The following is a 15,313-nucleotide window of genomic DNA, read 5'->3' as shown; positions in this document are numbered from 1 at the left end:
TGCATTGGAGCCTTGTTAGCCTGCCTCTTCCATTAGTTAATATTACCTGCCACTCACGGCTTTATAAATGACCATCTTACTGTCACTGATATTTTTCATTTGCTACTGTGTTTCAATGCCTCTGAGGGTGTTTAGGAGGCTTGTGAAATGTAGAAAGTGATCCTGATCGTATCAAGTACAGAACTGTCGTAAAGGTTCATCAGTAGACCGTGCTGTCTCCTAACATGTCTCTGAAATGCCAAGAGAGAACAGAGTGACATACCCAGGATAGCACAGGCCTCTCCTCGGGATCCCTTTAAGAATAAATGATTTCAGCTTGGAGAGAGCTCCAGCCCATTCGTTCTATGTATGTACCGCCCTCTCTGTGCGGTGCTGATGCCCAGGTGGTCAAAAATGCACCACCACCCTCACTCCATCTGCATTCTGCCCCTAATTTCATTTCCACCAAGCCTGTGTCTAGCTCTCCAGACCTCTGAGCAACTTCAAACAGCTGCCAGATGTGAAAGCACAAAGCAGCTTTGGATGTTATTCATTCTTACTGGACTGAGAGAGACTGAGATGAGGGGCGCTATAGGATACTGTATTTCTAGCACAGTGACAGGTTGATGGCCCAGTATCTCACTCGGAATGAGCCGAGAATGTGCCTTTCCAGGGGTATAAAGCTTTTGATGGATTGTGCGAGATTTAACCTTACAGTTAGAATGGAACATATAGAAAAGGTACTTTAGACAATTTTTTGTTATTTTCAAAATATATTGGGCATCATTTTTGCTCTCCCTCTGCAGCGCGAGCAATTGGACTTATGGCACTAAGAGGGCCTGACTTTACAGGCTGAGGGATATGAAGAATAATGCCCATAAAAATGTTTACAGTTTTCGCTATCGTTTCCTCTAAACTAGTCTTTCTGAGAAATACGTTGTCACAAACAAATTCCCAGCTGTTGTGGCATAAAGGTTTTATTGGTCCTGTTTGTGATGGCCTGCAAAGCAGACTCGTGGCTTTACAACGTGCGTGTAAAGGCTCTCACCACACCATAGTGTATTTCTTCTCCCTAACAGATTTGCACGCAGCTAAGGATGGCCAGTAATAGTTGAGTGTTAGGCACGTAAATCTCACCAGTGAGAGAGCAGGCCCCACAGTGTCAGTTCTCTGTGACAGATAGCGTTGACCCTGGAAAGCTCACCAGGCTGACTCCTCAGGATTCTGCTGCCAACTGCTGTATTCACCATGGACTCCTGCTGTCCCCCTATGTCGGTGGCTGTTATGCACGTGTTTACGGCTGCACTTTGGAGCTGATCCCTGTGGTCCTGTAAGACTGACATTTGGGATTGATTACATGTCCCAGGCCTTCACTCCAGCTGATTCTTGGAGCAGGTGCAGCAGATGGGACAAGGGGGCATGTGTCCGATGCCAGTCGCCACGAGAAAAGTCATTGCTGCGCAAGCTGGTGAAGGAGCACAGTGATGGCGGGCCCTGAGAAGAAAGGGCAGAACAGCTGCTTTGGACAAAGGGTAGGAGCAAGAAGCAAGATCCCTCTTCATTGCTCCTGCTTGGGGGAAAGGGAAAGCACAATGAGGGTGCCAGAAGAGGGGTGATGTTTCAGTAGCTGAACCTCAGAAAGGCAAGCGGCCTAAAGTGAGCCTGCAGCCATCCCCTGGGCATACTGTCTGGCCCTCTGCATGTGAGCAGGGCACTCCCAGTTCTCGCCTAGGGGTGGCAATTCCTGCTGTCAGAAAGAGCTCAGCCTGCTCCCATGCTGGTTGAAGTTTCGCCTTTTAATTGGAAAAGCACCTGGCTTTGATTCTCCCTCCCTTCTTCCTGCTGTTACTGGTGGAATGGGAGGTGAAAGTTAGATTGTGCTTTAGCTGGCAAGTGTGTGTTAAAAAGGGCAGTGGTGCCAGGTCTAGGCTTGATGTGGCCCTGAGGCGGGCTACCAGCCTGGCGGCAACTTGCCTCATAGCTCCCACCTTCTCTGTTTTCAAATATCTGAATCCCAAGGAAAGGAGAATGATTTCGGGCTTGTCCACACTTGAAGATTAATTCAGATTAAAGTAAGGTGTGAATTTAAAGAGCAGCAACTATTCCGGAGTAACTGCATGTGTAGACAAGCCCTCAGAGTGGTCAGCGCAGATAATGAGAGTTAAAAGGAGCCCAGCGATGGCTGGGTTCAGTAATTAAACCTAGATTAGATGGTCACCCGAGGGGGACAAGGTGGGCGCAGCTGTGAGCTCGTCTCTCTGCTTACAGAGCTCTGAGCAGGGGATATTTCAAAATCCCCCTCAACAGAGATGAATGAGCCCGGCATCGCTTGCTGAGTGTTGTTTAGTGGGTAAGCTTGAGTCAGTGCTTGTGCCCTGCCCTGCTGTGCAGCCCAGACTCACCCAGCAGCAGCACTTCTCAGCATGTATGGGGGGGTATCCACCCGGCAGAGCATCTGACAGGCTCTGAGGCTACCGAAGAGGCCAGAATCCCTCCCTGACCCACTGGGAGGTTGATATGTGCAACTGATGCCCTAAGACCATCCCCCACGCCTGCAGAAGCTGTCACTTGCCCCTTATATTTAAGCCCCGTACAGCGTGGCCCTTTGGGGGCTACGACAATCTCACCGATAAATGGAGGTGAGCAGGAGGTACTGGGCTCTCCTGGAAGGGCCCAAGGAGAGCTCTGTCCTTAGATGTCCCTGGGCATTTTACCACTCAGCTCTTGGGTTCAGATTTTTGCTCCCTAAAGACATGCTCCTGCACACATACACTTACACTCGCTCTGCATCTGATTGCCACAGGACCAGGCTAATCCTGTGTGGGTTTGGACTTACCACTTGGAAGCCTTGTGTCTCTCCAGTGGTGTGCATGGCATTGAGAGCGTGAGCCCGCACTGTGTGGGACTTTTCCAGTACCCGCCCATCCCAGCCCTGGGAAAGCTTGTGGTGCTGAGGGGTCTGGCCCTTTGTGCCTTCCTGTGGGCATTGGAATGTCCAGCCTTCCGACCAACGGGCAGAAAGCGCGATCCTTGGATCCTGTATTGTTGTGTGGTGGATGCTAAGAGTGTGATACTGTGGGGCTCTTTAAACCCCAAGAAAATTATTTTTAAACTGCTAGTGTGGGGAGGGCCCCAGCATTTTCCTCTCACCCAGATCACCGTCTCCCATTCCTATAGCATGGTCCTAGATCGGTCTCTCTTGTACCCCATGAAGTTACGGATGGAGCCTAACATCGTTTCCTGTCTGTGCTTTATCACAAAATCCTTTCCCCATCTTTGATTTAGTCATGCACCAAAGATGCACAGGTCAGTGCCCCATGTGTAGGTCTGACTCAGACAACTGGAATCAATATTGAACTTGTGTGGAAGATTCCTTTGTCCCATGTGCCTATGGGCAGGGATCACTGCAGATAACAAGGGACTCTCTTGCACAAATGCTTGCTTTTGATTTGGTGATAGTTAAGGCTGTTTTAGTCACGGGTATTTTTAGTAAAAGTCACAGACAGGTCAGGGGCAGTAAACAAAAAATCATGGCCCATGACCTGTCCATGATTTCTACTATATATCCCTGACTAAATATTGGGGGGAGGGGTTCCTGGGGGTGCCACGGGTGCTGGAGGGGAGGGGGAACAGCCCAGGTGCTGGTGGAGAGCGTGGCCTGGGACCCTTGCTGGTGCTGGAGGGAGACAGCAACAGCCCGGGACCCCCCTTTGGTGCTGGAGTGGGAGCGGGCAGTGATGTGCAGCCCAGGACCCAAACTGGTGCTGCAGGGGGAGGGAGGGTTGGTGGGGCTCCACATCTCCCCCACCCCAGCAGCAGCAGTGTTTGGGTGTGGCTTGGGGCACAGGATGGGGTGATGTGGTGCTTACCTGGGGGATATCCCCCTCACTCAACTCCTACGTGGAGGCATTGAGTCATAGAATCATAGACTTAAAGGTCAGAAGGGACCATTACGATCATCTAGTCTGACCTCCTGCACGATGCAGGCCACAGAATCTCACCCACCCATTCCTGTATCAAACCTGTATCTGAGCCTTTGAAGTCCTCAAATCATGGTTTAAAGACTTCAGGGTGCAGAGAATCTTCCAGCAAGTGACCCGTGCCCCATGCTGCAGAGGAAGGCGAAAACCGCCCAGGGCCTCTGCCAATCTGCCCTGGAGGAAAATTCCTTCCTGACCCCAAATATGGTGATCAGCTAAACCCTGAGCATGTGGGCAAGACTCAGCAGCTAGACACCCAGGAAAGAATTCTCTGCAGTAACTCAGATTCCACCTCATCTAACATCCCATCACAGGCCATTGGGCATATTTACCGATAGTAGTCAAAGACGAATTAATTGCCAAAATTAGACTATCCCATCATACCATCCCCTCCATAAACTGATCAAGCTTAGTCTTGAAGCCAGATGTGTCTTTACCCCCACTTTTCCCCTTGGGAGACTGCTCCAGAACTTCACTCCTCTGATGGTTAGAAACCTTCATCTAATTTCAAGTCTAAACTTCCTGATGGCCAGTTTATATCCACTTGTTCTTCTTCGAGTGATTGCTCACATCCATTCCAGTTAGGTGTGCGCGCCGCGCGTGCACGTTCGTCGGAAACTTTTTACCCTAGCAACTCCAGTGGGCCGGCAGGTCGCCCCCTGGAGTGGCGCCGCCATGGCGCTCGATATATACCCCTGCCGGCCCACCCGCTCCTCAGTTCCTTCTTACCGCCGTGTCGGTCGTTGGAACTGTGGAGCGCGGCATAGCTGTCCTCCACGTCCCTAGCTCTCCTTGTTAACTATCGTTATTGTTATAGTTGTTAGTTAGATCGTTAAGTGTAGTTAGTTAAGTAATTAGGTGTAAAATAGTATTGTAGATAGTTGTTCGCCGGGGGCTGTAGCCCTTCCCGGCACCCGGCACCGGGCTTATGCCTGGTTCGCCGGGCTTTAAGCAGTGTGCGGCCTGTAAGAAGCCTATGCCTACCAGCGACCCCCACGACGCGTGCCTGAAGTGCCTGGGGGAATCGCACAGATCGGACAAGTGCCGCATCTGCAAGGCTTTTAAGCCCAGGACAAAAAAGGAGAGAGACCAGAGACTCAGGACTCTCCTCATGGAGGCGGCACTTGACCCGGCGGCTTCGCAGGCCGTGATCTCGGCGCCGGCACCGGATCGCACCGGCACCGGGAAGACTCCCCGGCACCGACCTTCTCCGGCACCGGGTGCAGAGCCGAGACCGTCAGCGTCTGCTACTCCAGCCAGGCAGACCCGATTGGAGCGCCTGGCATCGACATCGGCCGCGGCGCCGCCGGCACCGTCGACTCCGGGCCCGGCGGGTCCGTCGAGTCCGGTGCCGCCAAGCTCCCCCATAAGATCTGGGGTTGAGCTATTGGTCCCATCCACGCCGGAGACCTTCGCCTCGGCACGGGACCTTATCGCCTTAACGGAGTCTACTCAGCTGCCACCCCCGGTACCTCCGGTGCGGGTCGCATCTAGAGGCAAGCCCATGATGTCGGCACCGTCTCGGGACTCGCGCTCGCGATCCAGGTCCCAACGCCACGGCCGATCAAGATCCCACCGCCGCTCGCAGTCCCGGCACCGCTCCCCTCGGCGGTACCGGTCGCACTCGCGGCACCGATCGACCTCCAGACGGTCGCGGTCTGACTCCAGCCGCCGATACCGGCACCGTGACTCCAGGAGCCAGTCCCGCCGTCACTCGCCGCACCGGTCGACCTCCCGGCACCGAGCTGGTGGCAGGTCCCGGTCCCGGTCGACCTCCCGGCACCGCGTCGGTGGAAGGTCCCGGTCCCGATCCCGGCACCGAAGCAGCGGCCGGTACCGGTCCAGATCCCGGCACCGAGACAGAACCCGGTCCCGGTCCCGATCCCGGCACCGCTATGACTCCCGGTACCGATCCCCGGCACCGAGAAGATCTTCGGTGCCGACCCGCGCAGACCCTTACCAGCCGGGGTCGGCCCCGCCATGACCTTCTAGGCAGCCATCAGTGTCTTCACAGACAGACAGCGGGTATGCGCTGGGCACCGACAGGCAGGCGGCACTTTTCCAAGACCCGCCGCAACAGGACCAAGGTCCGCAGCAGTGGGGGTTTTGGACCCCCTGGGCATACCATCAAGCCCAGGGCCCCCAACAGCTTCCTGCTAGGCCTGCGACGGCGGAGCACAGGGTGCCGGAAGCTTCTTTGTCTCGCCCCCCTCCCTCCCCGGATGGAGAGGAAGGGTCCAAGCAGCAAGACTCCGCTCTGGCTCCTGAGACAGAGGCGAGGGCCGAGGGAGACCCCCCATTGGACACTTTCTTGCCGGGGGTCTCCTCATCCTCCTCCCCTGATGAAGCGGTGGCTGGCACCTCCTCCAGTAGCCCTCCCCCGCTGGATCTCAGGGCGCACCAAGACCTCCTTAGGCGAGTAGCTCAGAATCTGAGCCTGCAAGCCGAGGAGGTCTCTGAGATCGAGGACCCGATTGTCACCATCCTCTCGTCTGATGCTCCCACCAGGGTCGCCCTACCCTTCATTAGGACGATCCAGGCCAATGCCAATACAATCTGGCAGTCACCGGCCTCCATCCCCCCTACGGCGAGGGGCGTCGAGAGGAAGTACATGGCCCCCTCCAAAGGCTACGAGTACCTCCATGTCCACCCGACACCGTGTTCCCTGGTGGTGCAGTCGGTGAACGACAGGGAGCGTCATGGGCAGGAAGCTCCAGCCCCCAAATCCAGGGAGGCCAGACGTATGGACCTCCTTGGGCGCAAAGTCTACTCGGCTGGGGCCCTGCAGCTCAGGGTTTCGAACCAACAAGCCCTGCTCAGTAGATACGCGTTCAACTCGTGGGTGGCAGCGGACAAATTTAAAGAGCTGCTGCCACAAGACGCCCGCCAAGAATTTGCGGCCATTCTAGACGAGGGCAAGAAGGTTGCACGAACATCGTTGCAAGCTTCTTTAGACGCTGCAGACTCGGCTGCCCGCACCCTCGCCTCAGGGGTAACGATGCGCCGTATCTCCTGGTTGCAGGTCTCTGGCCTTCCACCGGAGCTCCAACATACCATCCAGGACCTCCCGTTCGAAGGCCAGGGCCTGTTTTCGGAAAAGACAGACCCCAGACTTAAGAGTCTCAAGGACAATCGGGTCATTATGCGCTCCCTAGGGATGCACACGCCGGGAACGCAGCGCAGACCCTTCCGGCCACAGCAGCAGCAGCAGCGCAGGCCATATCCCCAGTTCCGCCAACGGCAGGACCTCAATAGGCGCCGTGGCAGGAATGGAAGGCGTAGGCATTCGGGGAACCAAGGGGGGCAGAATCAAAGCTCCTCTAAGCCCCCGCCTGGACCCAAGCCTTCGTTTTGAAGGTGCGCCCGAGGGCGCAGTAACAGTTTCCCCCATGGATCCTTCCCCCCCGTTTTCCAACCGCCTTTCGTTTTTCCTTCCGGCGTGGACCAAATAACATCGGACCGCTGGGTCTTGCGTACGGTGCAGACGGGATACCGCCTGTAGTTTACATCGTTTCCTCCTTCCCGCCCCCCTTCCTCGTCCCTCTTCAGGGACCCCTCTCACGAGCAATTCCTTCGACAGGAGGTACAGACGCTCCTCAACAAAGGAGCTATAGAGGCGGTTCCGGAAAACGAGAAAGGCAAGGGGTTTTATTCCCGCTACTTTCTGATCCCCAAGGCCAAGGGAGGCCTCAGGCCTATCCTCGACCTGCGAGAGCTCAACAAATACCTGGTGAAGTTGAAGTTCCGCATGGTATCCCTGGGGACCATTATCCCATCCCTGGATCCGGGAGACTGGTACGCCGCCCTCGACATGCAGGACGCTTATTTTCACATCGCCATTTGGCCACACCACAGACATTTCCTTCGTTTCGTGGTGGGCCCCCTTCACTACCAATTTGCAGTCCTCCCATTTGGCCTTTCTGCGGCCCCGAGGGTATTTACAAAATGCATGGCAGTCGTTGTGGCACATCTTCGGCGCAGTCGTATCCACGTGTTCCCTTACCTAGACGATTGGTTAATTCGGGGCACGTCGGAACTGCAAGTTTGCAGCCACGTCCGCGTGATCACCGGCCTGTTTGCTACCTTGGGCCTCATGATCAACATGGACAAGTCCACCCTGATCCCCACGCAGAGGGTGGAGTTCATCGGGGCCGTCCTGGACGCCACCGTGGCCAGGGCTCTTCTGCCGTTACCGAGGTTCCAGGCATTGTCGGCGATCGTTCAGCGATTACGGGCAGCCCCCTTGACATCAGTACGGACATGTCTAACCCTGTTAGGCCACATGGCAGCATGCACGTTTGTGACCGGTTACGCTCGGCTCCGCATGAGGCCCCTCCAGTTGTGGCTCATCGAACATTACCGGCCGGCAAGGCAGCCGCTAGACATGCTGATCACAATCCCCCAGGGGGTGTTAGATTCTCTCGGCTGGTGGCTAGACCAGTCCGTAGTGTGTGCGGGGCTCCCTTTCCACCCTCCTCAGCCCTCAGTGTCCCTGACAACGGATGCCTCAGATCTCGGCTGGGGGGCCCACCTGGGAACCCTGAGAACGCAGGGCCTGTGGTCCCCGCAGGAGGTGAGGATGCACATCAACATGCGGGAGTTGAGAGCGGTCCGCCTTGCTTGTCAAACGTTCTGTCACCAGCTTCAAGGTCGTTGTGTTGCGGTGTTTACCGACAACACGACGACCATGTACTATATCAACAAGCAGGGCGGCACCAGATCCTCTCCCCTATGTCACGAGGCGATGCGACTCTGGGACTTTTGTGTAGCCCACTCCATTCACCTCACGGCTTCCTTCCTCCCCGGAGTACGGAACACGCTGGCGGACCGCCTGAGCAGATCCTTCCTCTCACACGAGTGGTCCCTTCGCCCGGACGTCACCCTCTCAATCTTCCAGAGGTGGGGTTGTCCCCGTGTGGACCTCTTCGCGTCCGGGGGGAACAGGAAATGCCAGGCGTTCTGCTCCTTTCAGGGCAGGGAGCCCGGGTCTATAGCGGATGCCTTCCTTATTCCGTGGACGACCCACTTGTACTACGCGTTTCCCCTGTTCCCACTGGTCCACAGGGTCCTTCTGAAGGTGCACAGGGACAGGGCTCGCGTGATCATGGTAGCCCCGGCGTGGCCCAGGCAACGTTGGTACCCCATGCTGCTGGACCTGGCCATAGCCGACCCAGTTCCCCTGCCCCTTCACCCGGACCTGATTACCCAGGAACACGGGACTCTCTGTCACCCGGACCTGCAGTCGCTACACCTAGCGGCGTGGTTCCTGCGTGGCTGACCGGTTCTGAACTGCGCTGCTCCACCCCGGTACGGGAGGTACTTTTGGGCAGCAGGAAGCCTTCCACTAGAGCGACATACTCGGCCAAGTGGAAGCGTTTCTCCTGTTGGTGCGTGGAGAAAGGTCTCCGCCCTATGAAAGTTTCGGTGGCCAATATCTTAGACTATGTTTGGTCCCTCAAACAACAGGGTCTGGCGATATCGTCGTTGCGGGTCCACCTGGCAGCTATCTCCACCTTTCACCCCGGTGGGGATGGCCGCTCTGTTTTTTCTCACCCGACGGTGTCTAGATTCCTGAAAGGGCTGGAACGTTTATACCCTAACGTCCGACTCCCTGCTCCAACCTGGGATCTGAACCTAGTGTTGTCTCGGCTCATGGGGCCCCCCTTTGAGCTGTTAGCTACTTGCTCCCTACTCTATCTCTCTTGGAAGACTGCCTTTTTAGTAGCTATCACCTCAGCTAGGCGGGTGTCGGAACTCCGGGCTCTTGTGGTAGACCCCCCGTATACAGTCTTCCACAAAGATAAGGTGCAGCTGAGGCCACACCCTGCCTTTCTCCCCAAGGTGGTCTCGACCTTCCACATCAACCAAGAGATATTCCTCCCGGTTTTTTTCCCGAAACCTCACTCTTCAGGCAGGGAGCAGCAGCTCCACTCGCTTGATGTCCGTAGGGCTCTCGCGTTCTATGTGGAGAGGACCAAACCGTTCCGCAAATCCCCCCAACTTTTCGTGGCGGTAGCGGACCGCATGAAGGGGCTTCCTATCTCCTCGCAGAGGTTATCCTCATGGGTAACGTCCTGTATCAGGACCTGCTATGACTTGGCCCACGTTCCTACGGGCCGTGTGACTGCGCATTCTACCAGGGCCCAGGCATCGTCGCTGGCTTTCCTCGCCCGTGTGCCCATCCAGGAAATCTGTCGGGCAGCGACCTGGTCATCAGTCCACACCTTTGCTTCCCACTACGCCCTGGTCCAGCAGTCAAGAGAGGATGCGGCCTTCGGATCTGCAGTGCTCCAGGCTGCGACTTCTCACTCCGACCCCACCGCCTAGGTATGGCTTGGGATTCACCTAACTGGAATGGATATGAGCAATCACTCGAAGAAGAAAAGACGGTTACTCACTTTTGTAACTGTTGTTCTTCGAGATGTGTTGCTCACATCCATTCCACACCCGCCCTCCTTTCCCACTGTCAGAGTAGCCGGCAAGAAGGAACTGAGGAGCGGGTGGGCCGGCAGGGGTATATATCGAGCGCCATGGCGGCGCCACTCCAGGGGGCGACCTGCCGGCCCACTGGAGTTGCTAGGGTAAAAAGTTTCCGACGAACGTGCACGCGCGGCGCGCACACCTAACTGGAATGGATGTGAGCAACACATCTCGAAGAACAGCAGTTACAAAGGTGAGTAACCGTCTTTTCTTGTGTCCACATTGGTACTGAGCTTAAATAATTCCTCTCCCTCCCTGGTATTTATCCCTCTGATATATTTATACAGAGCAATCATATCTCCCCTCAGCCTTCTTTTGATTAGGCTAAACAAGCCAAGCTCTTTGAGTCTCCTTTCATAAGACAGGTTTGCCAGGCAGCTCTGCGAGCTGCCCCCACCCCACTCACCAGCTTCATAGCTCCCATTGGCCAGAAACTGCTGGTGGAGGCAGCATGCAGAGCTGCCTGGTCACGCCTCTGCCTAGGAGCTGAGAAAGGGGGATGTCCCTGCTTCCAGGGAGCCACCCAGGTAAGCGCCACCCAGAGCCCTCTTCACCCCATCCCCTACCCCAACCCTCTGCCCACTCCCACACCCAAACTCTGCTGCTGCCAGGGTGGCCTGAGACTGCCCCAGCAGCTGCCAGTGCAGCTGGTACAGGGGCTGCCTGAGCTGTCCCCAGGCTAAGCACACCAGCCGCTGCAGAAGTCACAGCGGTCACGGAAAGTCATGGAATCCGTGACTTTCTGTGACAAACTCGCAGCCTTAGTGATAGTTTCATGCTAAATCTCCATGCATTCTTTGGATCAAGTTAATTACGTGATATTTTGCTTAGCGTGTTCTGTGTAAACACTTAAACAATCCAGCAAAGACTGAATATTCAGTGTGGTATTAAATTAAAGCCCTTTGGGGTGTCAACCTCCCCAAACTGAACATCTGCTTTCACATGGCAGATAGCAAGGTGCTGGACTTTAAGGACATCTGGCTGTGCGCCAAGGGAATTTAATTGTTTACCACTGTTTTTGTATCTCCCTTCGCAGTTTAGTCTATGCCACACTATACTGTGGTGTATCTCCTGTGAGCTAAGGTGCAATATGTGTTGTGGTTGTGTCAGTGCTGTTGTTGCTTGTTATTGAATGCTGGCTCTGGTGCCTTTCTGTTTAAGCTCTGTATGCATGCATGCCTTTTGTCTCTGAAAATCAATGGAGTGCAAATAAAAAAAAAAAGAACTCGTTTTCAGTGATACCTTTCAAAAAACCTCCTATGTTTGCTGGTACGCAAGAGGTTTCTAGGGAGGCCAGACTGGGAGACAAAATGTGGCTTATGCTCTTAATAAGCCTCAGTAGCTTTTTCCCGTTAGAAAGCCCTGGCTGCCCCTCGCATCCAAACACAGAGGCTACATTCTAGTGGGTTGTTTTGTTTACAGCAGATGTTCCCTTGTGCTGTAGAATCTTGATGTACAAACAGGCGGGAAGTGTCTTGGGGATTCTCCTGAGATCTTAGGAAAGGATGTTTAAGATTATTCACCAAATGGTCCTAGTTTGTCCTGCAAATGTGGAACTTTAAAATAAAAGAGACAATCAAAATAGCTTCCTATTAGTGCTTCTCTGACAGTAGGTAAAATATGGGGAGGGTGGGATCCCAGTGAAAGGAATGTAAAACTGGAAGTATGGTGGGGTCACAATCTTGTGGGACTTTGGGGGAACTGTGGGGCCTGGTAGGTTTGAAATGTTCCAGTGAGTGGAAGGGTCAGATTAGCAGGCGAGGAGACAGTTTGCTGAAGTTCTGCTCTCAAACTAGAGAAAATAGGGGCCTGCTGAAAATAATTGAACTTTTAGTGCTTTTAAGGATCCTTCATGTTTTCCTGGCTCTCTCTTCCCGTGGAAGCGTGTCCTTTTTTAGTGCTGTTCAGGCTTGGGAGAGTACAGTACGTCTTGCCGCAGAAGTGAGTAAATGAACTCTGTCCTGCACTTGTTTGCTGAATGCTTGTTCTGGAGCTTCGTCAGTTTTTCAGCACAGGTCACCTAACGTATTCAGCCAAGCCTGCCTGTGACCATATGGCAGCAGCACCCCGAACTGGCCTTTCCTTTCCAATCTATTGCATCTGTGCTTTCAGCAGTCCAGCATTGTGATGCTTTCATTTAGAATGTAGCAGTAAGCCACGCCAGCGCGTGCATTAGTCATCTCTCGCACACCTCCGATGCCTTCAGCTGCCTGGAGTGCATTGGGAGCTTCCTAATGCACAGCCTAGCATTGCTCGTCATGGTTAGATGTAAAGTTTACATTCGTTTGTCTCTAATAACCTCTTTAACACCAGTTTTTGGGGCAGGAAGAGATTTGTAATGGATTTTTCCATTGGGAAGACTCGTGCCTAGTAGAAAGGAGAAATGTGTTTCTTTGTGCTCTCTTGACAATTTGTATTGTTTAGCGTGCGTGTGTGTTTTTATTTGGCCCTGGTGTTGGCTGCATGTCTGTGTAGCATGCAGAACACATCTCTCTTCTTGCATAAAGACAAACACCTGCTGTTAGAGTTTAACAACAACAGATCGAGCTTACATATCAGTGAAAATCATGGGCGTGTCCCAAGGCAATTGATTCAAACAGAGTTACATTTAGCAGCTGCCCCTGTTGCTGCAATGAGTGCTCATTACAGAGTCTAGAGTACTTTGGGGTTTTGCAGGTTTCTCAGGCCATGTCTATACGTGCAGCCTCTGCAGCACGTCCGGTGAAGATGCTCTGTGCCGACAGGAAAGAGCTCTCCCATTGGCATCAAAACCCACCTCCACGAGCGGCATAAGCTATGTCGGCGGGAGAAGCTCCCCCGCCAACATAGCGCTGTGCACCCAAGTGCTTATGTCGGTGTAACATGGTGCTTGGGGTGGAATACTCACACCTGAGCGAAGTACATTTTGCTGACGTTGGCCATAGTGTGGACAGAGCCACAGTGGGGGAGGTACTGCTGTCACCAGGACTATGATCCCATTACTGTGTGAACTGTAACTCATCAGTCTGTTGTATGTTGTTTCCTGTTGCAGAAGATCACCTCCCAGCCGGTTTTCCAACCATTGACATGGGCCCGCAGCTGAAGGTGGTAGAAAAGGCCCGCACAGCCACTATGCTCTGCGCTGCCAGTGGCAACCCCGATCCTGAAATCTCTTGGTTCAAGGACTTCCTTCCTGTGGATACAGCAACTAGTAATGGACGAATCAAGCAACTCCGTTCAGGTAAGGCCGCAAAGCAAGTAAGGCTTCCCTTCTCCTTCTCCTTCGCTCCTGGCCTCTTGCCATTATAGCTTTTTGCATATTACTCTGAAGTGCAGCTATGCACCTGAACTCAGACGTTAACTTTGTCCCCATTATGATATAAAAAAACAGCCTTTGGGGGCCAGTTCTCTCTGACAGGATATCATGGCCTGCTAGAGATTGAGATTAGCACGGACATGCCTTTGGGCACATCACACCGATTCCTCTGTCAGTCGGGATGTTGGCTGAGGAGGATAGCTCATAATGAGGCTTCCTCAGATCCAGGGCAAGGTCAGACACTTCACTCCAGCTCAGCAGGCGCTCAGATCCTACGGTGATGAGTGCAGTGTAGGAACATCTCTAGAACAGAACAGAGGACACAGCACACAGGATGCTAGAGTCAAGGACCAGAGGCTGCTACATCATGGCCCAGAGCTTTCAAGATAACACTCTTTTTTCTCTTGAAGTCTTTACCAGTCTCCAAATTCTACAGAACAAGGATAAAGAAAAATCAAGAAGCTAAGTAGCAAATAAATGACTGGTCTGTAGATTTCAAGAACAGAAACATGGTTACCAGGATGCACTTTCTTATTTCTTATTTAACGAGTTAAATACAAGAACGTGCAATACATGCTGCAGACTTCTCTCCAACACTCTGGCACAAACTCGTCTGCCCCAATGCAAGGAAATGCACTTGGGCCTCTTAATAATGATCTCTTGCATTTCTGTCATGTCTTTCCATCTTCTAGGATCTCAAAGCCCTTTACAAAATTAAACTATATAAAAGGATTGCTTAATCTGTTGCTCAAGTGCAGCCACATCTGGGGTGAAACACAGCAGCTGTTTAACAACGCAGAGCAGCACTGCACCACAGGGCTGGAAGTAAGGAAGCCTATGGTATTCAGCTGAAAGCGCAGAAGGGAGTGGAGTTGATAAGGGTGCCTTCTGACTAGAAAGATCCTTTGTTGCAATAAGTTAATGCAGCCCGTGTTGCCTGCTGGCACCCAACTGGCATTGCCTTGTCCAGTGCTGCCAGGGCATTCCTATGTTCTCTCCTTATAACATGGACATTTAATGTGTGCCCTCTCTGTGCAAGCCTTCTGTGGTGCTCTGTCTCTTGTGCTAGCATGAAACAGCCTTTAACTGGGAGAATGGGTAATTAGCAACCTCTGTCGCCTACATTAGAACTTAGCCTGGCATTCTGGTTTCACCTAGATATGCTAGTGAGCACTAATTACACTAATACATTTCCAGCTTAGGAAATTTCACAGTGACCTTTAGCTTTTCTCCCCCACAAACCTGGTTTAATCTTGATATGTTTGTGCTGAAAGAAAATACCACACTCGTTAATTATTCTTGGAGGCATTAGGAAAGCAGCAGTAGGAAAGTGCCTATGGATATTTTGCTTTTCATAACTGACTAAATCAGCATCCGCAGGTAAAACTGTACATGAGCGAGGCAGCTCTGATGCACTTGCTGTCTGCATCTTCTTTGTGAGCACTTGTCCATCTCCTGTCTGCTGGGCGAGCTTGGAGAGACAGCTAGAGTGTAAAAACTATAAGCCCTGTTTTGTTTCCTTTTTCCTGTTCTCACGCGACATCTCAATTGAATTTCACTGGGGATTCAAACTCTAGAA

The 15,313-nt window shown here is 53.1% G+C and overlaps 1 protein-coding gene across 15 annotated transcripts in view; it reads left to right on the top strand.

The window, feature by feature from the left end:
* The window catches only part of PTPRF (protein tyrosine phosphatase receptor type F), a 628,470-nt gene that overhangs the window by 479,396 nt on the left and 133,761 nt on the right, over window positions 1-15,313 (top strand). For all 15 annotated transcript variants that reach the window (XM_050961087.1, XM_050961085.1, XM_050961098.1 and 12 more), the window contains exon 6: window positions 13,471-13,659. In XM_050961087.1, coding sequence (XP_050817044.1) covers window positions 13,471-13,659 — 189 coding nt within the window. The remainder of the gene's footprint in view (window positions 1-13,470; window positions 13,660-15,313) is intronic.

Source organism: Gopherus flavomarginatus, chromosome 7 (genome assembly GCF_025201925.1).
Source record: "Gopherus flavomarginatus isolate rGopFla2 chromosome 7, rGopFla2.mat.asm, whole genome shotgun sequence".
Lineage (NCBI taxonomy): Eukaryota > Metazoa > Chordata > Testudines > Testudinidae > Gopherus > Gopherus flavomarginatus.
This window is presented reverse-complemented; position numbering and strand designations above follow the sequence as displayed.